This window comes from Opisthocomus hoazin, chromosome 2 (assembly GCF_030867145.1).
Source record: "Opisthocomus hoazin isolate bOpiHoa1 chromosome 2, bOpiHoa1.hap1, whole genome shotgun sequence".
Classification (NCBI taxonomy): domain Eukaryota; kingdom Metazoa; phylum Chordata; class Aves; order Opisthocomiformes; family Opisthocomidae; genus Opisthocomus; species Opisthocomus hoazin.
In genome coordinates this window covers 54,374,843-54,398,278 of record NC_134415.1, presented here as the reverse complement: position 1 = coordinate 54,398,278, position 23,436 = coordinate 54,374,843, and the positions used below count along the sequence as shown (strand labels likewise).

The 23,436-nt window shown below is 42.9% G+C and overlaps 1 protein-coding gene across 7 annotated transcripts in view; it reads right to left on the bottom strand.

Annotated features, from left to right (window-relative positions):
* The window catches only part of RIN2 (Ras and Rab interactor 2), an 84,138-nt gene that overhangs the window by 29,219 nt on the left and 31,483 nt on the right, over window positions 1-23,436 (bottom strand). For 5 of the 7 annotated variants that reach the window (XM_075413694.1, XM_075413695.1, XM_075413693.1 and 2 more), the window contains exons 3-5: window positions 9,378-9,472; window positions 1,190-1,382; window positions 419-530 (exon numbers count right to left, since the gene is read on the bottom strand). In XM_075413694.1, coding sequence (XP_075269809.1) covers window positions 419-530; window positions 1,190-1,382; window positions 9,378-9,472 — 400 coding nt within the window. The remainder of the gene's footprint in view (window positions 1-418; window positions 531-1,189; window positions 1,383-9,377; window positions 9,473-23,436) is intronic. The other 2 variants (XM_075413698.1, XM_075413699.1) reach the window with 2 other exon arrangements.

Genomic DNA, 23,436 nt, shown 5'->3' with positions numbered 1-23,436 from the left:
AAAACACCACATCCAAATTTGTAGACAGAGAGAGCTCATGACAGAGTTGCATCCACGAACAGTCCCCTGAGTACAAGGAAATGCAAGGATATTTCATTGTCAGCAGGCAGGATTGTAGACTGTGTTTCTACACAAGAGGATAAATACCCAGAATCACCAATGAATCCTGGATTCAGCAAGGTAAATAAGAGAAATATTCCAGTTGCTTCCAGCACAGACTCCTGTGTTTCTGTGTATCTTCCTTTTTCCAGGATATACCTGACCCACTCGCAGAGCCCTCCACGATGAGCACTGTAGGCAGTCTGTGACACTATTTGCACGACTTTGGGTATCTTCTGCTGTGGGTTTCACTAACGCAGAGTGCTCCTGGCTCACACACAGTGACAAACAGCTGAAAAGTATGTAACTCACAACTTACTGTATGTGCTTTCCTTTATTGCAAATTCTTTCAGGCAGGACCCACAGTCACTGGGCAGACGCAGAGAGATGACTTTCTTCTGCAATCTTGCGGATTTCCTAACCAGAAATATCTGTTGTGAAGAAGGCAAAAGGGACATGGTTTTAGCTTCATCACAGATGCCTTAATTGAGACAGATTATAGAAAAAAGAGAACCAGAACAACTTCATGATCTCTGATCTACATAAAACGTCACAGAAATTTACTTGGCCATTACTGCATCAGGTCCAAAATCTTAGTATAAAATGGCAGCAGAATATTTAGAAAAGTGTCTCATCCTTGTATAACAGACACATGACACCAAGTCCATTATGTCCTTCTCTGAGCTCTCCAGCTCAGCTAATGGAGGCAGCATTAGAAACATGCCGTCAGCCTCATCCAAGCAGACAGGGCCTGCTTTCCATCATAGCAACTTTAATGCAGGCACCAATGTAGGAAAACTCTGACATTTCCCATTTATCTACTGCTTTCTTGTTACAGGGGAAATAACATCTGTTGCATACAACCCTGGTTAGCAAGGTCCAGCTTTGGAGCTGTAACGGCAGCAGTCTAGTTCTCAGCTCCAGAGGACCCCAAACTAGTCACCCAACGTATCAGGCCAGGCAATGGGTCACAGTCCAACTGTGAGTGGGACACTGGTTGGTGATTTGTTGGGGTTTTTTTTGTTGGTGGTGGTTTTGTTTGTTTGGATTTGAACACTTGCATCAAATAAACTGAAATGTAACTTCTTACCCCAGGAGGCTGGGCCTGCAGAATTTCCATGGCTTCAGCATCATTCAGACCAAGCTGCAGCCACACAGGGTGAGTATGGAGGAGCTTGTCCAATATGCTTAGCTTGTTGGATAGGCTGTCATATCCAGAGTCTCGGGGGCAGCTTTTTACATCATTTTTCTCAGGAGAGACATTATCCATGTCCTTTACTAGACTGTCAAAAATGTAAAATAAATTAAAAAAAAAAAAAAAATTAGACATGCTAGCCTCCTATCACTCTGTTTAGCAAAGGGAGTTATTGCAAAGCTAACAGCGCTGCCTGCACCCTGGACTGGAATTTCTCATACTCATAATTCATATAGTTCATATCCACAAAAATTCTCTTATCCATAAGATTTCTTTCTTTCTTTCACTTGGCCTCAATTTAACAGCTATCTTTAAGATAAGCCTTATCATTCTTCCATTAGCTTGTTGAAATTTGGCAATCAGTTCAGATACAGGTGTATACACACGCATATGTGTTTAACTGAACATTTCACCTCCTTTCTTTGTTATGTTCACATTTGGAAAAACTTCTCTTCAAAGGTATTTATGCAATTTGGATGTTTTTATTCCCAGATAGATTGCAAAAGCTGCAACCCACTGAAGTCTTCCTCTGTCCTGCCTGCCAGAAAAATCTGTTCAATACTCTGACAGTAGAGCAACCCACTACACGCTGGCGATCACCACATAAAGCACAATCACTTTCTCCGTTTGCTTGTAGGGATTATTTTCACAACAGAAGGCCACAAACTACCATCACTTCATATCATCCCCAGACTACTGTCGCTGCTCTACCAGCCCTGTCATCTTCACAGCTGTGTATCCATCTTTGTTCCCCTCTGCTCTGACAAGTGGTCAGGCCTCAGTCAGGAGAAAAGAAAAAAAAAAAAGGTTAAATCCCCCATATAACCGCCCTAAGGCACAGCTTCATTAAGAAATCGTTTATGGTTCATGCTCTAAATTATCTAAATATTTATATTTTTGCTATGAAAATTCCTTACCTCACATTTAAGTAGTACTACACTTCCCAGGATCAGAAGCCAGTAAGGAATTGCATATTATGCTTCTAATTACTTCGGCTCTGGATCAACTCTTATGTGAGGAACAAAGGCTAAGCTAAGTATGAATACGGCAAACTAATGTAAGGTTAATATTTATTTGGGGCAGGGCAGCTAAAGTTACTGCTAAATCCAGTAATGAAACACAGTTCTTGGAGGCTACAAATACTTGTTATGCATTAAAAATCCAAATAGAGTATTTTGAAAACTCCTGTTGTTATGCCAAGCTTTGCCGTCATTCATATAATACAGAACACCCAGTTCAATTGCACGTGGGTTGCTGGTTCAAATTCCTCATTTTTGAGCTAGAAGTACATCCTGTGATTCTTTTAGTGCTAGAAATCACTACAGAACAGTTGCTCTGGTAACAGCTTCCTGATGACAATACTTGAGCACAGACAAAAAGCACCTGGCAAGCTCAAGATCTGACTCGCTAAGATGTCGGGCACAGAGGTTTGCACCCTCCCTACAGACCTCTTCTGGTGGCAGAAGGGGCCCTCAGCGGCAGAGGACAACGCAGCTGCATTTCCCCGCTGCAAACCATCTTGCGGCTCTTCGGAACTTTATGTTTTGGACAGGTAGTATGCGTCATTAACAGCATTTCAGCATTTACCACCTTCATTGTGCCAGCTACTGTACCCAGAGCAAGCGGGCAGAGACTTCACAAGCACAGGAGCACTGAATATTCAAAAAGTAATAAAAATCTCCCCCCAAGCCCAAAACAAAACCCACCAACCAAACAACAAAAAACCCCAAACCACAAATCGCTTTTTTCTAGCTTTGGGCAGCAACTTGAAGCATCTCTAAACAGAGTGAGAAAGGAAAGTAAATGGGGTAGAGAAATTTCACTGCACGATCAGATAACAACAGGCACAGTCCTTCAAACTTTTCATTACCTAGATCAATTATCTCTACCAGATCACCTATGTGCCTCTCCCTTCCTTTTTGTCCTCCTTCTCTGTTTGCTTAGTTATGTCGTCATGCCTTTTAGATTTGCAAGGCAACTAAAATGCAGACGATCTTCCCTTCCCGAGTGTCCAAAGCTGTCAGTAACTGCCAACATGACTTCAAGGGGCACAAAAGACACAGAAACATGTTGAGTGCAGAAGGGAAGTAGTGTTTATATCGGTTATGACAGGGCTCTGAAACTGCCACAACAGGAATCCTGGGTTGCCCTTTCAACCACAGTCCTATCTCCGCAAAAGCCAAACCATGAATCACAAAAGTGTTTTCATGAGCTGTACCTCCAGTAAATATTGCTCAGAAACTTTCCGCTCACCTTCAGAGCCAGTTAGCAACGTTATAAACCAAAAGACAGCTGTGGCAAAGTACAAGTTATATACTGACACTGGTAGTGGGCTTAACTCTACCTAACTTATTTCCATTCTTTGGTGCAGAGGTGGAAACTAAATGTGTTGCAGAGGGAACACGTCTGCGAGGGAGAAACTTTTTACCTACAAAAGAAAGTTACATCACATGCAAAAGAAGGTGCATGACTGGCATCAGCTGTAAGGACTGGTACTGTTTGCTATTGTGAAACAAAGCTAGTCAGAGTTCGCACGTGTAAGAAGGGTCACAGTGTTCCTCTTCAGGATGGCTTGCTTAATGTTGTCAAATACACCCAAACTTATAAATCAAGAGGTTAATTTGAATAGGGAGCTGGCAGGTTTCTGGAACCTCCAGGTACTTAATATGCACAATCCTTCCTGCACGCCAAGATCCAAGGAGGACTGCAACGTGTGAGCCCACACCTTACTGACCTAGATACACACGCACCCCTCCTCGTTGCAGCTGCTTCTGCCCCCTCAACAAATAAGCCAAAGATCTGATCACAACGAGACTTTCTGCCACTCCTAAACACTACCAGTTCCAATGACCCCGATGCACCTCAGCTATATCAGTACTAGTAAGTTACTGCAATCTGCAGGAAGATAAACCAGGAACAAACAACACCACCCTCCACCCCCACCCCCCCCAAAAAAAAATATTTCCTATCCAAATAATAAAGAAAGAGGCAGAGAGAAAGATCAGACCTGGTGAACTCTGGCAAAAGCATAGCTTGGAAAAACCACGTCTGGCAAACCACATACAATTTACGAGGAGCCACTTCCCAAAGTCCAGGAGGTAAATGCAGTCAAAAGTCCACTGGTCTGTTTTGACAGCCTGTTGGCAATGGTCTATCACTACTGAGCATCATAGCCTGAGTTTGGTTTCTATTCTTAGAATTATTTTAATTAATGATCCAGGTGCTAAGCATACAGTTACACCCTGACACATGGGAGTTCTTGAAATTTGTCATGTCTTAGACTGTAAAATTATTTGGGACTGGGATGTGTAACTTCCTTGGAAACAACAGCATAGAAAGAAGAACCATTTCAATTCCTCACGATTTCCTGATTAATTCAAGTGCACAGAATAAGAAGCTGCTGTAACCTAAATGCTAGCGAAATATGCTACATATTATGTAACCACTAAATTTCTCTCCTGGTTTTACTTTTGGATTTTGGGGGGTCTGGGTTTTTTTTGTTTGTTTGGATTTTTTTGTTTGTTTTTTAAACAGTGACTCCTAATAAAAGACAATCTGACTAGGTCACATTAAACTCAAAATCAAAACACAAATCAACCTCCACAGCTGGTCTACTTTAATGGAGCAGTACTACACTGGTTCCTCTCCAGTGGGAGAGGAGTTTCAATGCAACTTAGAGTGAATTAAAGAAAATACACAAATCATGCAAGTTTTCTTACCCGTAAGCACGTGGGAAGTAAACAGAGGTAACTGCCAAGATAAACAATGCTGTGCTGCATCCTGATTAGACTCAGTTCACAGTAAAAAGGTCAAGGAACAGGTTGAAGCCTGTAACCAGCATGAACCTCTCCCTCATACCCACAGGGCTGTAACCTACACCTCAACCTTGTATTTACAAAGCAAATGCTCTTGCCCTCCCGCTCGCTACAGCTATTTTCTTTTGGCGTCTCAAGTTGTACCTATGCCTTTTGCTCTAACCTTGTAAAATCTGAACTTTTAACATTTCTCCCATTTTCTCATGGGACTTGGGACAATGAGCTGATCTGCTCTCTGAAACTACCGCTGACCACCACAGCCTCCTGCACTGAGAAACACCAGCCTGAGGAATGGACTTTCCTCTCTTTGGGATTACGGACACAGTGAAGGTGCATCCAGCTTGCATCCTATTGGGATGACCAACACTGTTCCATGGGTTTGCTGCATTGAATTAACCTAAGCCAGCTGCTGTGGAATTTAAATACACACCTTCCCTCCCACTCTGAAAGAACTGATCCATGCTTCTGAGGGCATGAAAGGAGTTGTGGGAAGGACCTAGATGACCATTAGCATTTGAGGGATTCAAACTACGGAGAAGGCTGGTCATCAGCCCAAATGAAAGACCAACCCTGGGTTTAGCCTACCTATCATCCCGGATGCACTCACTAGCCAGGAGGAGGGTCATGGTCAGAGACCACGCCTGATACTATAATGAAGATAAGGACTCTAACTTGCACTTGAATGTGTCCACATTTCCTCACTCCATTTTTTGCCTGGATTGGCCTCTCTTTTTAGAGTACTTGCACCAGGATCATGTTACTCAGGGGGAGGGAGAGAGAGAAGAGGTCTGCTCTTTGCTCATAGCAGTAGGATGCTCAGTACCTGCCCAGCAATGCACTCAACAAGCCTTGCTGCCAACTCTTTGTCATGGTGAAAAGGTTTGCAAAACACAGCTCTGTGCCCAGATTCATTGTTCTCCCACTCCACTGTTACTCAGCAGTGAGGAATATTCCTCTTGTTTCCTTCCCAGTCACAAGGGCAAAGAGAACAGCAACAGACAAGTAAAGTGAATCTTTCTATAATTGCAGATGAGTGTGAACCTCACTCCAGTCCTATCAATCTCCCCACAGTTAACTCCATTTGACTCCACACTGCAAAAGTGCTTGGATTTCTGTAAAGCCTGCTATCTAGCAGGCCTTAATCACACCAGCCTCGCCTATAGCGTCATATCAAGCTTCAGCTGGGAGAGGGCGTAAAGCCTCTGCTGAGTGTTACCTCCACTGCTCAGCAGATGGACTGTCACTTTCTGCTCCATCCCCATTGCAGCTGAAGAGACAGGACAAAGCTGCTGGGGAAAGGTTGTTGGATACTTGCCTACCTGTCAACAATAACAGAAGCAATTCACCGTTCAAGACGCAGAAGACAACTACTTCAGTTAATAACTGCTGTGGAAAAATGTCGAAGACACAGGTGTGAGGGCTGTCCAGTGCAAAACATGAGGGAGGGAACAAAGTTCTGCCCTTGTTTCTGTCATGGTAACAGAGCAGGAAGGGAATAAGCTGCAGCAGCTGCCAGCACCAGCAAAGCATCCCTGAGTCTTCTCACAGGCACAAAATGCTCCAGGAAGACTGGGACTTTACAGCCTTCCCTACAGAGGGACAGCAGCAAGCTTTTTCCCCCCATGGTCTTTCCCAAAGACAACAGACACGCAGGGGGGTCCTAGGGCCCTTGAGGGAGACTGAGTGCCTCCTAGAAGACCATCTGGCTGCCACCAGCAACGCCACCTGTGCTCCCCACCCTACGTGGACCTGGGCTGCCATTGTATGCAGAAGCTCTCCAGTTACGCTTTCAAAGGTCACCAGTATAGCACAGGTCAGAAGTTTATCCCATTTATACCACTCATTTCCATTACTGAGATATGTGTCTGCACTGGGAGGAAGTCCAGGCATGAAACACGGTGGAATATTGAAGCAGAGGACATAAGTGTCCAATTTAAAACACATTTTCACAAGCCTCTTTTTTTGCCTGGCTTTTACATGTTTACAAGCCAAAGCTGTAGGCCCAGTTACTCGAATCATTCTCAGTATTACTGGGGCCACAGATGTACAAAGGGGAGACAAGTCCAAAACATAACGGAGAGGAGGAGCATAAATCTGAAAGTCACCATATAACCACAACCCACCCAAAAACCAAACCAAAAAACCCACACACCACAACACTGAAGTTGCAGACACACAACTTCATGTACTTATTTTTCTGAATACAGCTGAGAGCTCTCACAACTGCCACCTTTCTGAAACTGCTCTGGGTGCACGCGGATATACACTAAGGTGAAAAACGAGCAAGGAAAATAGACATTCCTTTTAGCTCGGATTTCTCTAATGCAAATCCAAATGCCACATCAAGATACCAACCTCTGAACAGCAGAACATGCAGCAATAAAAGCAACCTACATTAACTATAAAGTTTTAAATTAACTACAAAGTAATAAAACTATGACAGTAAACACATCCTTGTGTGGAGTCTAGTTTTAAATAAGAACTCTGGAAAACCTCAGCTGAAATTATTTGAAAATACTAATCTTGCTTTGTAGTTCTATAGAAAGAAAAAGTATCAGAGCACAACTAAGTACATAATTTATACCAACTTTAAGAGAACTTCTTCCTTACACAGAAGCATGCAGTTTAGAATTACGTAGTCATACAAAAATCGACCTTAATTCATTTATTCATATTTCATATTTTACATTTATCATCTTAAGTGACAGAAAAGAATGAATTTCTTTTTTATTAAATGGCTATTATCTCAATATGAAATTGAATTCAGTTAAGTAGTCATAGAAATTCTATTATTCACTTTTTTATGGTAGCTTTACTTACATATTTTAATCAAAATATATTTTACATTCAAAACTACAATTTCAGTTTAAAAACCTGTTTTAAAAAGTCAGTAAAAAAATCCCCTGGATCTGTAAAAGGCGGAGAAATTGACTGTTTCCAGCTAAGTGTTTCCACCAAGATTTTTGAACTAGTAGATCTTAGTCTTTCACGCATATGGTGTATTCAGAGATACAAGAAGCCTTTTCTTAACTGAAAATTAGCTAATGACCGTTGAAATTAATTAGCCGAATCCACCAAAATGGAGAAAGTATCCCTTCCACCCCTGTAAAAGAACTGTGCTTTCAAAAGCTTTAAAACTTGAATAATGTGCATCCAGGGGCATAGCCAAGGACTTTAATTAGTTCAGCTGTATTACGTTCTTTACCACTTGGGCAACAAAGGTGCTGCTCAATGTTTTATTTAAATAATTTAAATATATATTGTAGTAAGTTTTCGCACATTTCAAAAGTATTTCTAGAAAGAAAAAAAAAAAGCTAAAAACCATGGAAGTAGTTCTAAATAACAAACTATTATCCACTTCATTCACTCACTGACTTAAAGAACAAAGCCCACCAGCTCCAGAGCTGGCCCAGACTGTGCAGCCAGATAAAACAGAATGCCTGCATCAGTTGCTTTCCTCTTGCAACACATATTTCAATAAGTACAGAAATGCATTCTCTTGTTAACACAATGATTAAAATATCGAATATCCTCCAGATGTCAATTTAACAGACATCACCAATCAAGCACAACAGCCATAGCAAAGCCACAGTGCTGGGGTTCCACTATGACCACTTAAAGGTACAATTTTAACTCTTGTGAATTTGCACAGTCCACATCTACATGGCATGATCAATTTAAAAAGCCAGGACTTTTATCTGCAGTGTAATATGCATCTCAAATATGTTTAAGGTTAAGGAAATGCTCCCATCTACTTAATTATTTTTTTTAACGTGCAAGACACTTGCGTATAAATGAACTTAAACACATAACCCACAAAAGCATCAGCTTATAACTGTCAACATTTTACTTCTGAACCTGAGAACATAAATAAATCATGTTATTGTATGTTGAATCTTCACAGAGCAACTTGAAGCAATGGACATTTTTAGCCTTTACAGCGTGAAAGCAAAACGTGTTGCCACAGACAATGGGAATAACATCAGTAGTTTCCTGCTTTAGACATTCATCAATATCCACAATTTGTAACAAGGAAGTAGAAGTTAAGTTCAGTTGCTTTTAGAAGTTATTAAGGCAAATACACAGATCAACTGAATCTCTGGGCACTCCTCCTGCAAAAAGGCAAATTCCTTGAATCAAGAGCAAGATTATCTACAGCCCTATGTTGCTAGGATGAAAAGCGCTAGGACATAAGCCATCCAAGAAGAGAGCACAATGAAAACATTCCTGTACACTCCAGGAACTACGAAAATAAACATTTTAATCACCTTCGCAAATCAGAAGATTCATCTTCCACTGTGAGATCTGTCTGTACCATCTCCTGTTTCAGTTCTCCGATTTCTGAGGCAATTGTGTCAATGAGCTAGAAAGGGACAAAAATAGTATGACGTCAAGTGAGTGGAAGAGGCGTGGAAAAGAAGCCCGGGTAAGTTTAGTCACCAGAGATTACAAACTTTTTTTTTTTTTTTTTTTAAATTGCATCCTATTTGGACTTCCCCTTGCAAAGGAAAAACTAAGGGTTGGGGCCACTTATATTTGTTCTCAGAGGAAGAATAACTCCTGTTTTGTGCCAGTACAAAACCCTCCAGGTTGGCTAGCTTTTTTATTTACATATATTAAATCCGCAGCCTCAACATATTATACAACAGCTTACAAGAACTAAATTATTCAATCATTTGTAGCATTTATTTTCTCAAATAAAAAGAAAAAATACAATTAGAAGAGCTCCATCTGCAAGAGTTATTTCAGATGGGACACTAAGCCAGCTTTACAATATTGTGGTGGATGAAAAGTAACAAAGCAAAAAGGGAAATGAGCGGTTGCTTTCACATTAGGTCTTGGACTGCACTTGAACAGAACAACTCAAAAGAGAACTGCCTTGTAACACTTCAGCTCAGGTGGAACACAATCTTTATTTTGCACATGAGGGCAAGAACTCATTTTAAAGTGGGTGAGATTAGCACTAGGGCTGTATCCTGACAAATATAGCATTTGCTAGGCAGATGTCTTGGAAATGTTTTGTTGAGCAGAAACCAACTATGAAGTTTGCAAGGCACACTGTCTTGGACATTCTTTCAGGCAAGTGCATCCAGCTTGCTTGACAGACTGCACGACGACAGTATACAAAGCCTGGCAGTGTTCCCTCTCTCCTGCCTGCAATGAAACCTAATGAAAAGGTTTGCAGTGATGCCATCTCCTCTACCACCACCCCCGCATCTCAGAGCAAGCAAACAATAACCTTGGCAGACAAAGCAAAAACAGCTTTCCAGTCCACAAGACGTGACCCCGAGTCCCACTAGTGTTAGGTAGCTCAGTACAGCAGCGTTTTCTAAGAACTGCAGGCAACATTTCCTATACTGTTTTACTAGAAGTTTTCCTCTACCTCAGAAATTCACACCCTCCTTCGCTGTGCAGCACTGTTCTGATCAATTCAAAAGAAGGTTCAGTCTCCGCTTACAACAGGCCACCTCCATTAAGTAAACCTTGAGTGAGAATGCATTACCATACACTACACCCATACCATAGGCTTCTGTCTGTCAAGGTCAGAGCTCCCAGCCCTGCTGTACCACTGGCACTACAGTTTACAAAGATCTTCCACCTGCTGACTCTCAAACACCCCCTGAGTCACTGCAGCGAGATGTGAGCAATGCCTTCCTGACCATGAGAAAGAGCGGCAGGAGGAACTCACACTGTCCTGATGGGGCAGCCTCACTCCTCAGCGCAGCACTTGGTGCCCTCACGAAACAGCACCTCCAAAAGAGAGCCACTGAGTGCCCTGCTAGGCACACGTAAATTTATTCCCCATTTTGCATAAAGGATGAATCCAGCTTCCACACTGGCTTTGCACGGTAAAAAGCACGTGCCACTGCTGTTGGATGAGCCTCACTAGAAGGCCATGGTGTCATCATGCACATCTGACAGTGGTTATGGGCAGTGATGTTGCCTTGGAGGGAAGCTTTGACCTAGATGCTCACAGAGCTTCAGCCAGTACACGGCTGACCGCATCTTGCAGATAATGCTGTTTTCTCTTTTAAAGCCTCTACCAGCTTAGCATCATCATCCTTAATACATTTATTCTCGTAATCCTCCGAAATGCAATACAGCTGCAATGCTCACTGACCTGATGGAGGGGGAGTTTCACACTACGGTGTGCTGCCCCTGAGCAGGGAGGTTCCACTTCTTCCCTCAGGCTGGCTTGGCAGTTCATCCAGCCCTGTCAGCTGGTTCAGCTTGCTAAAAGGTTGGAAGATTTTTTTCACTTGGTATATTGGTTAGTTTTCTGTTGGCTTAATGACTTGAACCTAACCTCTGAGGGGGTAAGACAAGCTCCAGAACAGACACCAGGAAACAGAGGACAGCACCAGGCTGGGAGTCCGTCTGCCACTTTCAGCAAGTCACTAGATCCTGTCAGCCCCGATCTGAAATCACGCCCTGTTGCTCAGCCGCCCCAGCGAACAGCCCAGGGTTTTGGGCCATTTGTGCTGACCTTGGAACAGAGAACCTATGCCCCTGTTTAGGTACTGCAATCTAGCCAGTAACTGGATCAGCCACCCAAAACTCTGCAGTCTGACCAGGACACCTCTGGAATTCAGACCACTCAGGTCTTCCAGCTATCTACTCAGTAGCAGGAAACATGCTTTTGGGCTGACACTAACAGAAAAAATAACTGCCAGCCTCCACAGCGAATAAAAAGCTGCACACCTCCATGATGCACTGTATTCAGAGTGGGTGTGTGCACATTACAGTTTAAGAAACAACTCTCCGAATATTTAAGTCAAATTATTTTTCTTTTTAAAATAACACCTGAAATTATGGCAAGCCATGCCAAGATTTCAAGTCAACAATTAAAGTAACAGAATTTAAATGTTTTAGTCCCATGGATTGCTGTTCAGGTTTTAAAGAAAAAGAAAGCAACTGATCTATGGAAAGTCCTTGTCTACAAACCCAAACTATGACTGATGTACTTAGCCAATTTTTTAACAGAAGAATCCTTCTGTATCTGTAAAGCAGAGACACACACACCCACTAATTCGGTTCATTACTCAAGTTAATTCAAAACAGAGAATCATAGAACAGTTTGGGTTGGAAGGGACCTTCCAATAGACCAGGTTGCTCAAAGCCCCATCCAACCTGGCCTGGAACACTGCCAAGGAGGGGGCAGCCACAACTTCTCTGTGCAACCTGTTCTAGTGCCTCACCACCCTCACAGTAAAGAATTAATTTCTTGTATCTAGTCTAAATCTACCCTCCTTCAGTTTAAAGCCATTACCCCTTGTCCTGTCGCCACCTGCCCTTGTAAAGAGTCCCTCCACAGCTTTCTTGCAGGCCCCTTCAGGTACTGAAAGATGCTATAAGGTGTCCCCAGAGCCTTCTGCCCTCCAGGCTGAACAACCCCAACTCTCTCAGCCTTTCCTCATAGCAGAGGCGCTCCAGCCCTCTGATCATCTTTGTGGCCCTCCTCCGGACCCGCTCCAACAGGTCCATGTCCTTTTTGTTGGGGGCTCCAGAGCTGCATGCAGGACTCGATGTGGAGTCTCACCTGAGCGGAGTAGAGGGGCAGAATCACCTCCCTCAACCTGCTGGCCACACTTCTCTTGATGCAGCTCAGGAGACGGTTGGCCTTCTAGGCTCTAAGTACACACCGCCGGGTCATGTTGAGCTTCTCGTCAACCATCACCCCCAAGTCCTTCTCCTCAGGGCCGCTCTCAATCCATTGTCCGCCCAGCATGTATTTGTGCTTGCGATTGCCCCAACCCATGTGCAGGACCTTGCACTTGTCCTTGTTGAACTTCATGAGGTTCACACAGGCCCGCCTCTCCTGTCAAGGTCCCTCTGGATGGCATCCCTTCCCTCCAGTGTGTCAACCACACTGCACAGCTTGGTGTTGTCGGCAAACTTGCTGAGGGCCCACTCGATGCCACTGACCATGTTGCCAACAAAGATGTTAAACAGCACCAGTCCCAGTACCAGTCCCTGAGGAACTCCAGTCATCACTGGTCTCCACAGAATCTGACTACAAGTGTAGAAAGACAGAAGAATTGCATTTCTCTTCCAACCTGTGACTAAATAGTAGAAGTGGAAAGATCAGCTCTATTAGGCCTAAATCTCTGATGAGCAATCCATTACAGTCTCTAGCTACAATAATACTCTTAAACTATTCAATTACTTTCAAACATGAACGTGCCTTCTTAAAGTTAGTTTAAATAACTAACAGCATTCTAAAATACTGACACAATGGATTTCTTACTTGTATCAATATGTATGAAATGCAAGTCAAAAAAACCCTAACAAACACATGTTCAGAAAGAAATGCACAGTTTGTCATTTTTAAATAAGGAATGTGACAAGTATATGGTAAAAATAGAGCACACCTTTGGTGAACAAATCCATTACTGGTTTAATTACAGCCTATCAGTTACTTAAATTAGGATTTCCTCTTGCTGGATTAAAATCATATTTCCTAACTGCTGGTGCTTCACAGTAGAACACACAGCCAAGGGGCTTTCTTTATTAAAGAGAAGAAGCTCCAATGTCAACACAGAAGCAAACAATATTCAGTTTTAAGTACCTGCTAAATTTCCTCAGTCTTCATTCATTAATAGGTTTGCTAAGCGCAATGAGGTAGTCAAACACAACCATACAAGATACACACTGCTGATGCATGTCTTACTATGTCTCTACAATTTTTGTAGCCTTCGTATCCCTTCTGGTTCTACAGCTCGTAATTGCTCAGCATAGTCTTCTGTTCACTTTTTTTACTGCCTTATCCTTCACACCTTTACCTACATGTCTTGGCATACATCTCCTCAGTTCCCTGCCCTATATGTTTTGTTCTCCATTCAGGATCAACATGTTTCAACTTAGGCCCTTTTTCATGTATACAAACACAAAACTTGCAAATTTTAATTGACTTTAGTGCCAGGAAACAGAATCTTTAGATTAAGAAGTAGGCAGACTTCAATTACGGCCATATCCCTCTCTTCCCAGCCACACTGGGCACTAGGTTTCCACCTTCCGTATCAGCCTCCAAACAGTAGGTTTCTCAGATGAAACATCCTCCCAGTCTCTCCAGCAGCTGAGTAAAGTAGAATTTGTTCTCTGTCCACTGGGAAGTTTCTCACATTTTCAGATCTCCTAACCTCCCAACTGCTGCAATAAGGTAGCATACAGCCCTTCCTTGCTGCAGCAACTCCTTGCAGCAACTATTAAAGCCTTTCCAAAGTTGCATCTGAACACACTGAGAGTTGAATTACTATTTGAACTGATCAGATTACAGCCATTTCTCTTTTCAGACAAAGGCTCCAACACTGTCTGCAGAGTCATGCAGCCACATCAGGAACAGAACAACCTTATATGCTTCATCCTGCAGTAACGGCTAAAAAATTAACTTTTCTAACGGATGAAGCAAGACTCAGGTTTTAGTTTTAAATCACAGCATTCCCTGAAGATGCTTCCTATTCACTGTGACAGTATGAGGTTTTTCAAGCACCAAGTAGTCACGAATATGAGCAATTTAGCCAGTTGTAAATATATTAGGGCTTCCCACCACGGCTTGCCTTGGAGCCATCTCAGAAGGAAGGCACCACTAGTCAGCTACCTGATTAGTAACATCAGTCAGTGCCTGGGGTCTCACTATAGATGACAACTGATTCACAGTGATCTGCAACTATGTTTGACCATTTAAAATATGAACTCATGATGCAAATCACTACCTGAATCTCAACATACTATTAAATACTATTCAAGGATTTAATCTGTTAATGAAACAGAGCTACTGTAGGTAAGAGCTCTGCCACATGCACTATTGAATAAGGCCAGCAGAGCAGCCTTTTCATTGTATTAGCAGCAGAACTCTCCTCCAGCGCTACACGCACTGGTGACTCTGTCTGACTCCCCACTGGAGGGCCTGGCAGGGGGATCACAAAGGGCCCAGGGAGCATGCAAAACCAGGAGTCACCCCCCACCCCAAGCTCCTTCTATAGCACGGAGCATGGTAGAAGTTCAGGCCAATCACACCAGCATCATACAGCCAGCCAACCTCAAGACAACCAAGCTGGAACTGACTATCTATTCGACATCAAGGGATTATCGTCAAACTGCGGAAAGGGATTAATGTCAGCTCTGCCTGGCAGCAGATGTGTCTCTTTCAACAGCCTTCCTTCAAATGTCAGCTGCTTGCTGAAGACTCAAGCAGAGCGGGAGACAGACTGCCTGGCAATCCCCTGGCTTCTTCACAGACATCACCCACCCACGCAGAGAAGCTGATCAAGAACAAGGGGAGGGCGAGCCAGCGCTCCAGCCAGCTCTCAAGGCCTGCCCAGGTCCGATTTCCCTGGCACAGCCCTCGGCAGAGGCAGGGAGCTGCGGCACGCCAGGCCCGGGCAGCCAGCCGGGTGGTAGCCGCCAGCATGTTTGTGCCCAACAGCTCTCAGAAGCCGTCAAGATGGCAAGGGGGCCGTTTTGGCAGCTGGTCAGAGGCATGGAGGCAGCAGGCATCGCGAGAAGCAGCATGGGAAGTATGTGCCTCTGCTTCAAAGACAGAAAGGGGAAATGGTCAGCAAAGTGGAGCAACTCTCTGTTACATTCACAGCTGCTTTTGGATCATAAGCTGCAGCACCACAGCCCCGGCTTCTCCCCCTACAAAGCTTCCTCCGCTGGCAACTGCCCGAACACCGAGCTGCTGCTCCCCACGAGCCAGCTGATCGACACACGACAGCATGAGTCGGCTGTGGCCAAGGATGAGTCAGCTCTGGCCAAGTGTCTCCTCCCTCACGGGCAGTGTCACCTCAGCCTTTGCGCCCACAAGACCAGCTGTAGCCATAACAAACCGCCACAGCAGCGAGCGTGCCCTCTCCTCCAATACATCTACAGAGGGTAAGCAACGCACAGGCCAACAGCTGGTACACAAAAAAACAAAAAGCTTTTAAGCGTCTTTCCCTGAAAAGTATAGAATATGAGGAGTTCTCCACAGAAGCATCCATGGGCTTTCAGCCACTGCCTCAACACCTGCCTTGCTGTGTTGCTATTCGGCTGTTACCTGACTTAGCTGTGTTAACTGGCTTTGACTGTAGCTTAAAAAAAAAAAAAAAAAAAAAAAAAAAAAAAAAAAAAAAAAAAAAAAAAAAAAAAAAATGTAGTCACAACTCCCTCCCAGAAAACAAAAATCTCTGGGCGCTACAGCAAAGAATTCTAATCCAACTTATACTAACCGCACAATAGCACGCACAAAAATTCAAGCTGGCACCCCGTACTTCACGCTGTCATTTCATACAGCACTTTGACCCCAAAAGATGGAATGGATCTACAATGCTAAGGAATTGGACTCCAACATCAAATTTATCTTTGGAGTTACTAGTAGTTAATTTTTGTACGGCTGCCATGTTCGGCCTCTTTAACACAACTGCCTTTTACATCTTTGTCTGGGAAAGGTACTTGCTTATATAAGATTAAAGTTCTTGAAAGCAAAAATCTTAAAATGGGTTTTAAGTTAGAAATGCTTTAAATCAGAATAGCAAGCACTGCAGAACAGTCTTATCTTGAAGACTTAATCATAACGCTTTTTAATTTGTATGTCTGCCTTCAAGAGAACTTGCCAGAAACTGTCTTTCCTTAGAGGAATTTTTCTGTGTTTAGTGTTTTTATTTTTTCTTTTTCTAAAGAGCACTTAAACAAAATGGCACGTTTCAAGCAGTCTACATTCTCTTCTACAGGCCAGATTTTCTGGGTATATTACATACCGCCATGACACAAGGCAGTCTTTCCTTAGTCTATGAAAGCTCAGTACATCCTGGACAAAGAAACTAGGTCAAGGGCTTAGCATCAAACCTGAACCTGACCTACAAAGCCCCCCAGAACGGGACACATTCCGCAATCAAACTCTTGACTCATCAGCTACCAGCAGGTACCGCACTTATACCAAAATATTTACCTTTAAGATTAAAAACCTCATTTTTATAAATAAACTGCCAATATTTTTTGCAAATAGTAACTAATTTTCCTTAAATTATTTTTCATGTAATGGAAAAGCTACTCTTCTTCTGACTAAAAAAAAGTCTTTGGAGTTGCATCATTTTGGTATTCTTGCAATTAACTGACACATGCTGTTACAACAGCACCTGACAAATCATTTTCTATCAAATCACGTAAGGCGTACTCATGATTTTATGACATAATTTCTGAAGTATTTAGGATAATGAAACTTCTGGTTATTATACAGTGTACGTGATGCTTGCATGACTAGCATTATACAAGATGAGCTGTTAATAATATGTTTCTACAAAATGCAGGAAGGATCCTAGGTGTGTACTGTTATTAGACTGAACCCTGAGAAAACAAGCAGCTGAAGAAAGCTGCTGTCTTCTCAGTGGAAGGCTCAAAATATTTAAATTCTTCAAACAGATTTCTCTATTCGCAAAGAGTGTGATTCATTTTTTGCTGGAAATAATGGGAAAACTCACCCACTGTTTTCAACAGACTTGAAATCAAGAGCATAAGAGGCAGTTTCCAAAGGAAAATACAACTGCAGTTGTAGAACAACAAACATAAGCCCCCAAGACTTAAAAAGTAGCCTGAAGAAATCTGTTGCAGATTATTTAGGACTACGAAATAGATATCACCCTGCTATGCTACTGAAAGAAGAGGTTTACATGAAAATAAATGTATTTGAAAATATGACATCTCAGGTGGTGAATTATTTAACATTAAAAAAAAGGAGACCTTATACAACACCATAAATACTCATTTTTGTGTCTATTATTTTTCCTTTGGAGTTCATTTCTGATAAAGCACTGTCCTGTAAGTTAAAAACAAACTACAATACAACCACTGTAAACCCAAATGATAATTATGACTCGGACAGCATCAATTCACATAGCAGCCCGTTACAGTATTCCCTAACTGAACCTATCCTAAACATTAGATTGCCACAAATACCCATGGACTAACAGTTTACATTCCTAAAATCCATGAACAAAAGAACAAAATGCAGACATCTTAAACCACAACCTTTCCTTTCATAAGGAGTCACGCTATGCTCATTGTCAGCCAATTCTTCGTTCAGCAAAACTGATCTCAGCTTTTAGAAGCTGGCAGGGGTGACAATGTAATTCCTACATACAGACCAAGAACATAACTTATCTCAGCTCCCCAGCACTCTCTCACCAGAACACATACATTCCATTTTTATGCTTTACATCTTTCAGGATGTCATATAAGCAGCAAAAATCAGAGCAAGTGTATTCACTAGAAGCAAAACACTCCCAGGGAGCTACAGTCAGTCACCTTTTTGAAACTGCTCTGTCTATACACGCATCACTGCTGTGCATCATGGAAAGCACATGCCCAGGACCAGACCGGTGCCTCTCTCTGAAGCCCAGCATAGCTACAGGTCATCTTACATTCAACTCATTAAGAGTTTCCCAGTCCCAAGAGGAAGAGAGGTGGCTTTGACTTGATGACTGTTTCAGAACGTTTTTAGAAAAAAATCACTCATCCATCACTGAACAGCAACTGAACTCCTGTTTTTTGTGTTGAAATGTAAATAAGCTCATACAGACAATTAACAAAAGTGCCACCTTTCTGAGAGCACATTGAAAGTGTCAGCCAAGGTGACCACTGCAGAACGTTTCCAAGCCCTAAGATTTACAACCGCTAAAGTGGAAAAGGTAAGATCAGTGCTTCTAATCTGGCAAGAGAATGCAGGCTGAAGACAGCAAGGATCAGTATCAGACTGGACAAATGAGCCTCAGCACTTGCCACCCCTCCTTCCTGCCAGCATCTCATTTTTCATTCGTTCTGGAGACCTGCATCCTCTTTGGCATCAGATCTTTTCCTTCCTGTTTTGATAAGCAGAGCGCTGCAACCCTCAAAGAGCATCCTGTGTGACGAGGTGGCAAAGCGCCAGAGATGAGCCAAACTGGGAATGTTATTTCTGGACTTGTCTAAATGTCTGAATACAGTTAAATATTTTGTTACATGACTGCAATTTGTGGTTAGTTTGCAAAGTGAGCTATGAATTCCCAAGACCACTAACATTATTCAGTGTCTTATTCATCAGTAAGCTACAAGTTTTACCTGATGTTTAATTTTGGGACAAAAAGGCTTTAGTAGTATAAACCCTCTGATGCCAGTTCAATAAAGATTGGAACATTTTGATGAGCAGGGGGATGGTTCAGTAAAAAAGATGTTTGTCAGAGACATACATTCAGTTCTCTGCTTTACCACAGACTCCCTCCGTAACCACTGCCAATCTATTCAGTCCCAGAATTACCCAAGCCTAACTCCATCTTTGCTTTATTTTTACTACTTGCTGGCTCTAAGCCTTCATCAATTGCAAGGTATAAAGACTCCGGAGAATTTAGCCTATAAAACTACGGACGCTTTACTCTTTGTAAAATGGGGACGATACAGTCAAAAGGATGAATTTGAAAAAACTAAGAGACGGTTAGAAGCTACAGCAACAGGAACAATTTAAGAACAAGAAAGAAAAGAAGAACTGGAATTTCCCACTGGTATTTGTCAATGAATTTTCTCATAAACTCTGCCAAGAATGGCAAGATACTCTTTATAAGGATTTAAGTACCCTGAGAAACTGCATGCCAGCATGCTAAAGGTTTCTTGGGTAACTGTAAAGTAACAAGCACAACATGGGAGCCACATGTAGTACGCTACACAGTCTGTGCACCTGGGAGAGCATTCTGAAGTACAGGTCAGCATGGGTAAAAGGCTGTATCTTAATTACTACATCTCCTAAACACAGACAGACAAGGCAAATTAAAACAGTGTGAGCTGAAAAAAATCTGATATGCCAAGTGTTTTCTTTGGTCACTCATCCAGCTGTAGCAAATGTAACTGTCGTCACAATTTTACAAATGTGGGGGAGGGAAAGAAAGAGAAGGTAGTGTCACCATACACACAGGCACGCGCACACAGACACCAGGTACATTACACACAGACTGGATACACTGACCGCCTGCAGTTTCCAATTTGGCACTGTAGGTTCGTAACGGTGGTCCAACAGCCCAACTTCCCAGGGATGGTGAGAGCTCTGAAAAGGTAGCTTTGAGCCACCTTTTATCCCCACTGTTCTTCAAGCCATTCCCCTGCCAGGCTGTCCTTAGGAAAATTTACGACAACCTTAGTTTCTTAATTGACAATGCTTCTTATGGTCTCAAGAGTCTGATGTTTTGAAATTGCTCAGGCACACTGCATTCCTAATCATTTTGAGTAACTACAACCATGACAGCGTCAACAGGTGGGGGCACACAAAATAGCTATTCCAGCATCTGTTTTCCACACAAGAATTACACAAGGAGACACCAAAGGACTGCAGAAAGTGACACGGGCACTTGCTTACAGTCCCACTGACATCGTGATTCCTTCAGCACACAGAAATATTCCCCACAACTGAGACAGTTTCTCTCTAGTACCTGAAAATATGACCATTCTCCCTATATTGCTGTGGATTGCCATCAAACAAGGTTAATGTTTGTGCTTATGAGATACGAGACATTACAAAACTGTGTTGCAAAACTGAGAAGTGGTTCCTGTCCCCAGAAGACCCTGTTTATTGCTGACCATGTGAAGCTCTGGGGAAGTCAAAGAGGAAAACACGCTGTCACTGCAGCACTGATCATTTTGCTTCCTAAAGATTGGCCTGGTAAGATTGCTTTAAGAATAAAGAAAACATGCAACACACGAAAGTGTTTGTGTGTCACTACCATAGTGTTATGAAGCTGCTGATACAGAAAGTGGTCCTGCACACTACACTGGCAGTCATTCTAAGCTCTCCGTGTGCTAAAGGCACCAGCCACCACCTGCTTGGTTCCCCTCTGCCTGTAGCCTATCATGAGTGTATTTAACACCTGCTGGAAGAGCTACACCCACCCCCAACCCCCTCAAGCATGAAGGTCCGATTCAGGTAGCAAAAGGACGGTATTTCTGTCCCAGAGCAACAGAGGGAATGGAAGCAGGAACACCTAAAATATATGGCACGGGACCCGCAAGGAGAGCACAGGGCACTGGGGGCAGCAGAGGAGGCAGGAGCTAGGAACTGTCAGTAAAGTGGCAGCTGCTTGCCACCACCTAGAGCCTTGGCTGGTCAATCACATTTGCTGCAGTACTAGGAAAACAAAAGCAGTATGCTTTTTCTTAATATAAACTGAGATGGCAGCAAGTATTAGCATCTTTGACTGGAAGAATCTACATCAGGCAATGAATATTCTAAGGGAAGTGATCAAGGTGAGTTAATTCAGTGCTCAGAAGCATCTGTAAATTTTGATTGCTTCCTAGAGCAAAGCCTTGCCCAGCAAGACAGCCACTGTGACCCTGGCATGACACAAACAGCAAAACTAGTGCCGAACAGACAAGTTCAACTCTGTTGTATTTAACCCTGATCCCAAGTTGGTCTATGTGACAGTTCTTCCTGGCCAGAGTTTGACAGGTCAGCATGCTTTCACCACAGTGGCACTGCCTGGACACTATTCTCCTATCTCTTTGATAGGACGAGAGGCAATGGCTGCAAGTTGCATCAGGGGAGGTTCAGACTGCATATTAGGTAAAATTTCATTACTGAAAGAGTGCTCAGGCATTGCAATAGGCTACCCAGGGAAGTGGTGGAGTCACCATCCCTGGAGGTATTCAAAAAACGTGTAGATATGGCACTTTGGGACATGGTTTAGCATGTGGCGTTGGGTTGACAGATGGATTTGATGATCTTAGACGTCTTTTCCAGCCTTAATGATTCTCTGATTCTCCCTATAAGTGTATGGTGTTTGCAGCTGTACTCACACAGTGCACATGAAGGCTTTGTTAACTACGTTTCAGATAAACTAATTCTTATTCTGGAAGAAAATGTTAACTACAGCCTTGTCTACAGTCAACTTCAGCACTGCCTCCAGACCTCCTCTATTACACATAAATAAAACAGAGTTAGTGGGATTCAGCTGTCTTTTGAAAACCGTCCTGGTAACTCCTACTGCACCTCTGCTTTTTGTGATGCCAACCTGAAAGATGACAGTTCTCCAAAGTCTCTCCACTGCATCAAGTCTCTGTCATATAAAAAGACCAAAACACGTTCCCACATTCCCTTAGAAAATAGTAAGCTCGCTGCAGCCCCAAAAGCCCTTTGACTGATCCCCCAAAGCCTTAACAAACCTCACAGAGCAGGAGGCAGAAGAGAGGACACGGTGACCCATGCTTACTTTTGCAGTGTGATTGTTCACGCCTGAGCTAAGCTACTGCTGCTGAGCAAATCTGAGGCCAGTCATGCAAGTTAACTCTGCAGGAAATACTGGGGAAAAGCAAAATTAATTCATCAAGTTTAATCCTTGACAGAAGTTCCCAGAGACAGAAGTGATTTATATGTATGTAGAAGTGAAGATGATCACAGAAGATGCACAAAACCTAACAACTGCAGGCAGCCAATCTGAGGTACATCCTTTCTCATGCAGTTCTCAAGGTTCCGTTTTCCAGCTGTAATGAGGTTAGTGGGACAAAAATCAGATATTCATGCCCAGGGAAAAAAAGCTTTTCTAAAGAGTTCTAGGGAGTATTTGAAGATGCCTCAACTGAGGGGTCCACCTTCCTGCAGCTTCGAGCAACACCTCGAGTCTGGAGAGGCCTCCACCCGTGTCTGTACTCCCAGGAGTCTCCCAGGGGCACTAGGGGAGCATATGTTGCATCCTGCCTTCCTGGCCCCTTTTGTACGTTGCCATGCATCAGTGATGGAACGGAATTGGGGGGGAGACAGAATGGCTCGCACCCAAAACATATTTCTCACTGGAATATGCTGTATTAAGCATGCTGTCAGCCACATGACATCTCAAAACAGCCCCCAGAACACAGAAACATTGAATGGAATCATTTCTGTTTTCTCTCTATAAGCATGTTCACACCAGAGCAGAACTGCTGGCTTTCAGTGCCTCTATTATCAGGAAGCTTGGCTGAGTAGCTCAAGGGAGGAAGCATTAGACTCCTTTAAAGTATGTAGGCATCCGAAGACACAGGCATCTGCCTTGCTGCATTTCTGAGAGTATGGCAGTGAGCTAAGCACCGGCCTCTTGTTGATTTCAAATAAAATGGCTTAGGCTTTAAAAAAAACAACTAAACCAAACCTACAAACAAAGCAAAATGACAACAACCACAAAAAGGGCTGAAATATACACTGAGAATACAAAGATAGTATTTTTGTGAGTGTTCAGAGTACACACAAACAAGGAGCCCCCGGTCAATTTCTCCTACAATAGGCAAGGAAATGAAAATTATTTTCAGTTCAATAACAAAAGTCATAAACCTGTACTGCAACTTTAAGCTACACAAATCCAGTTT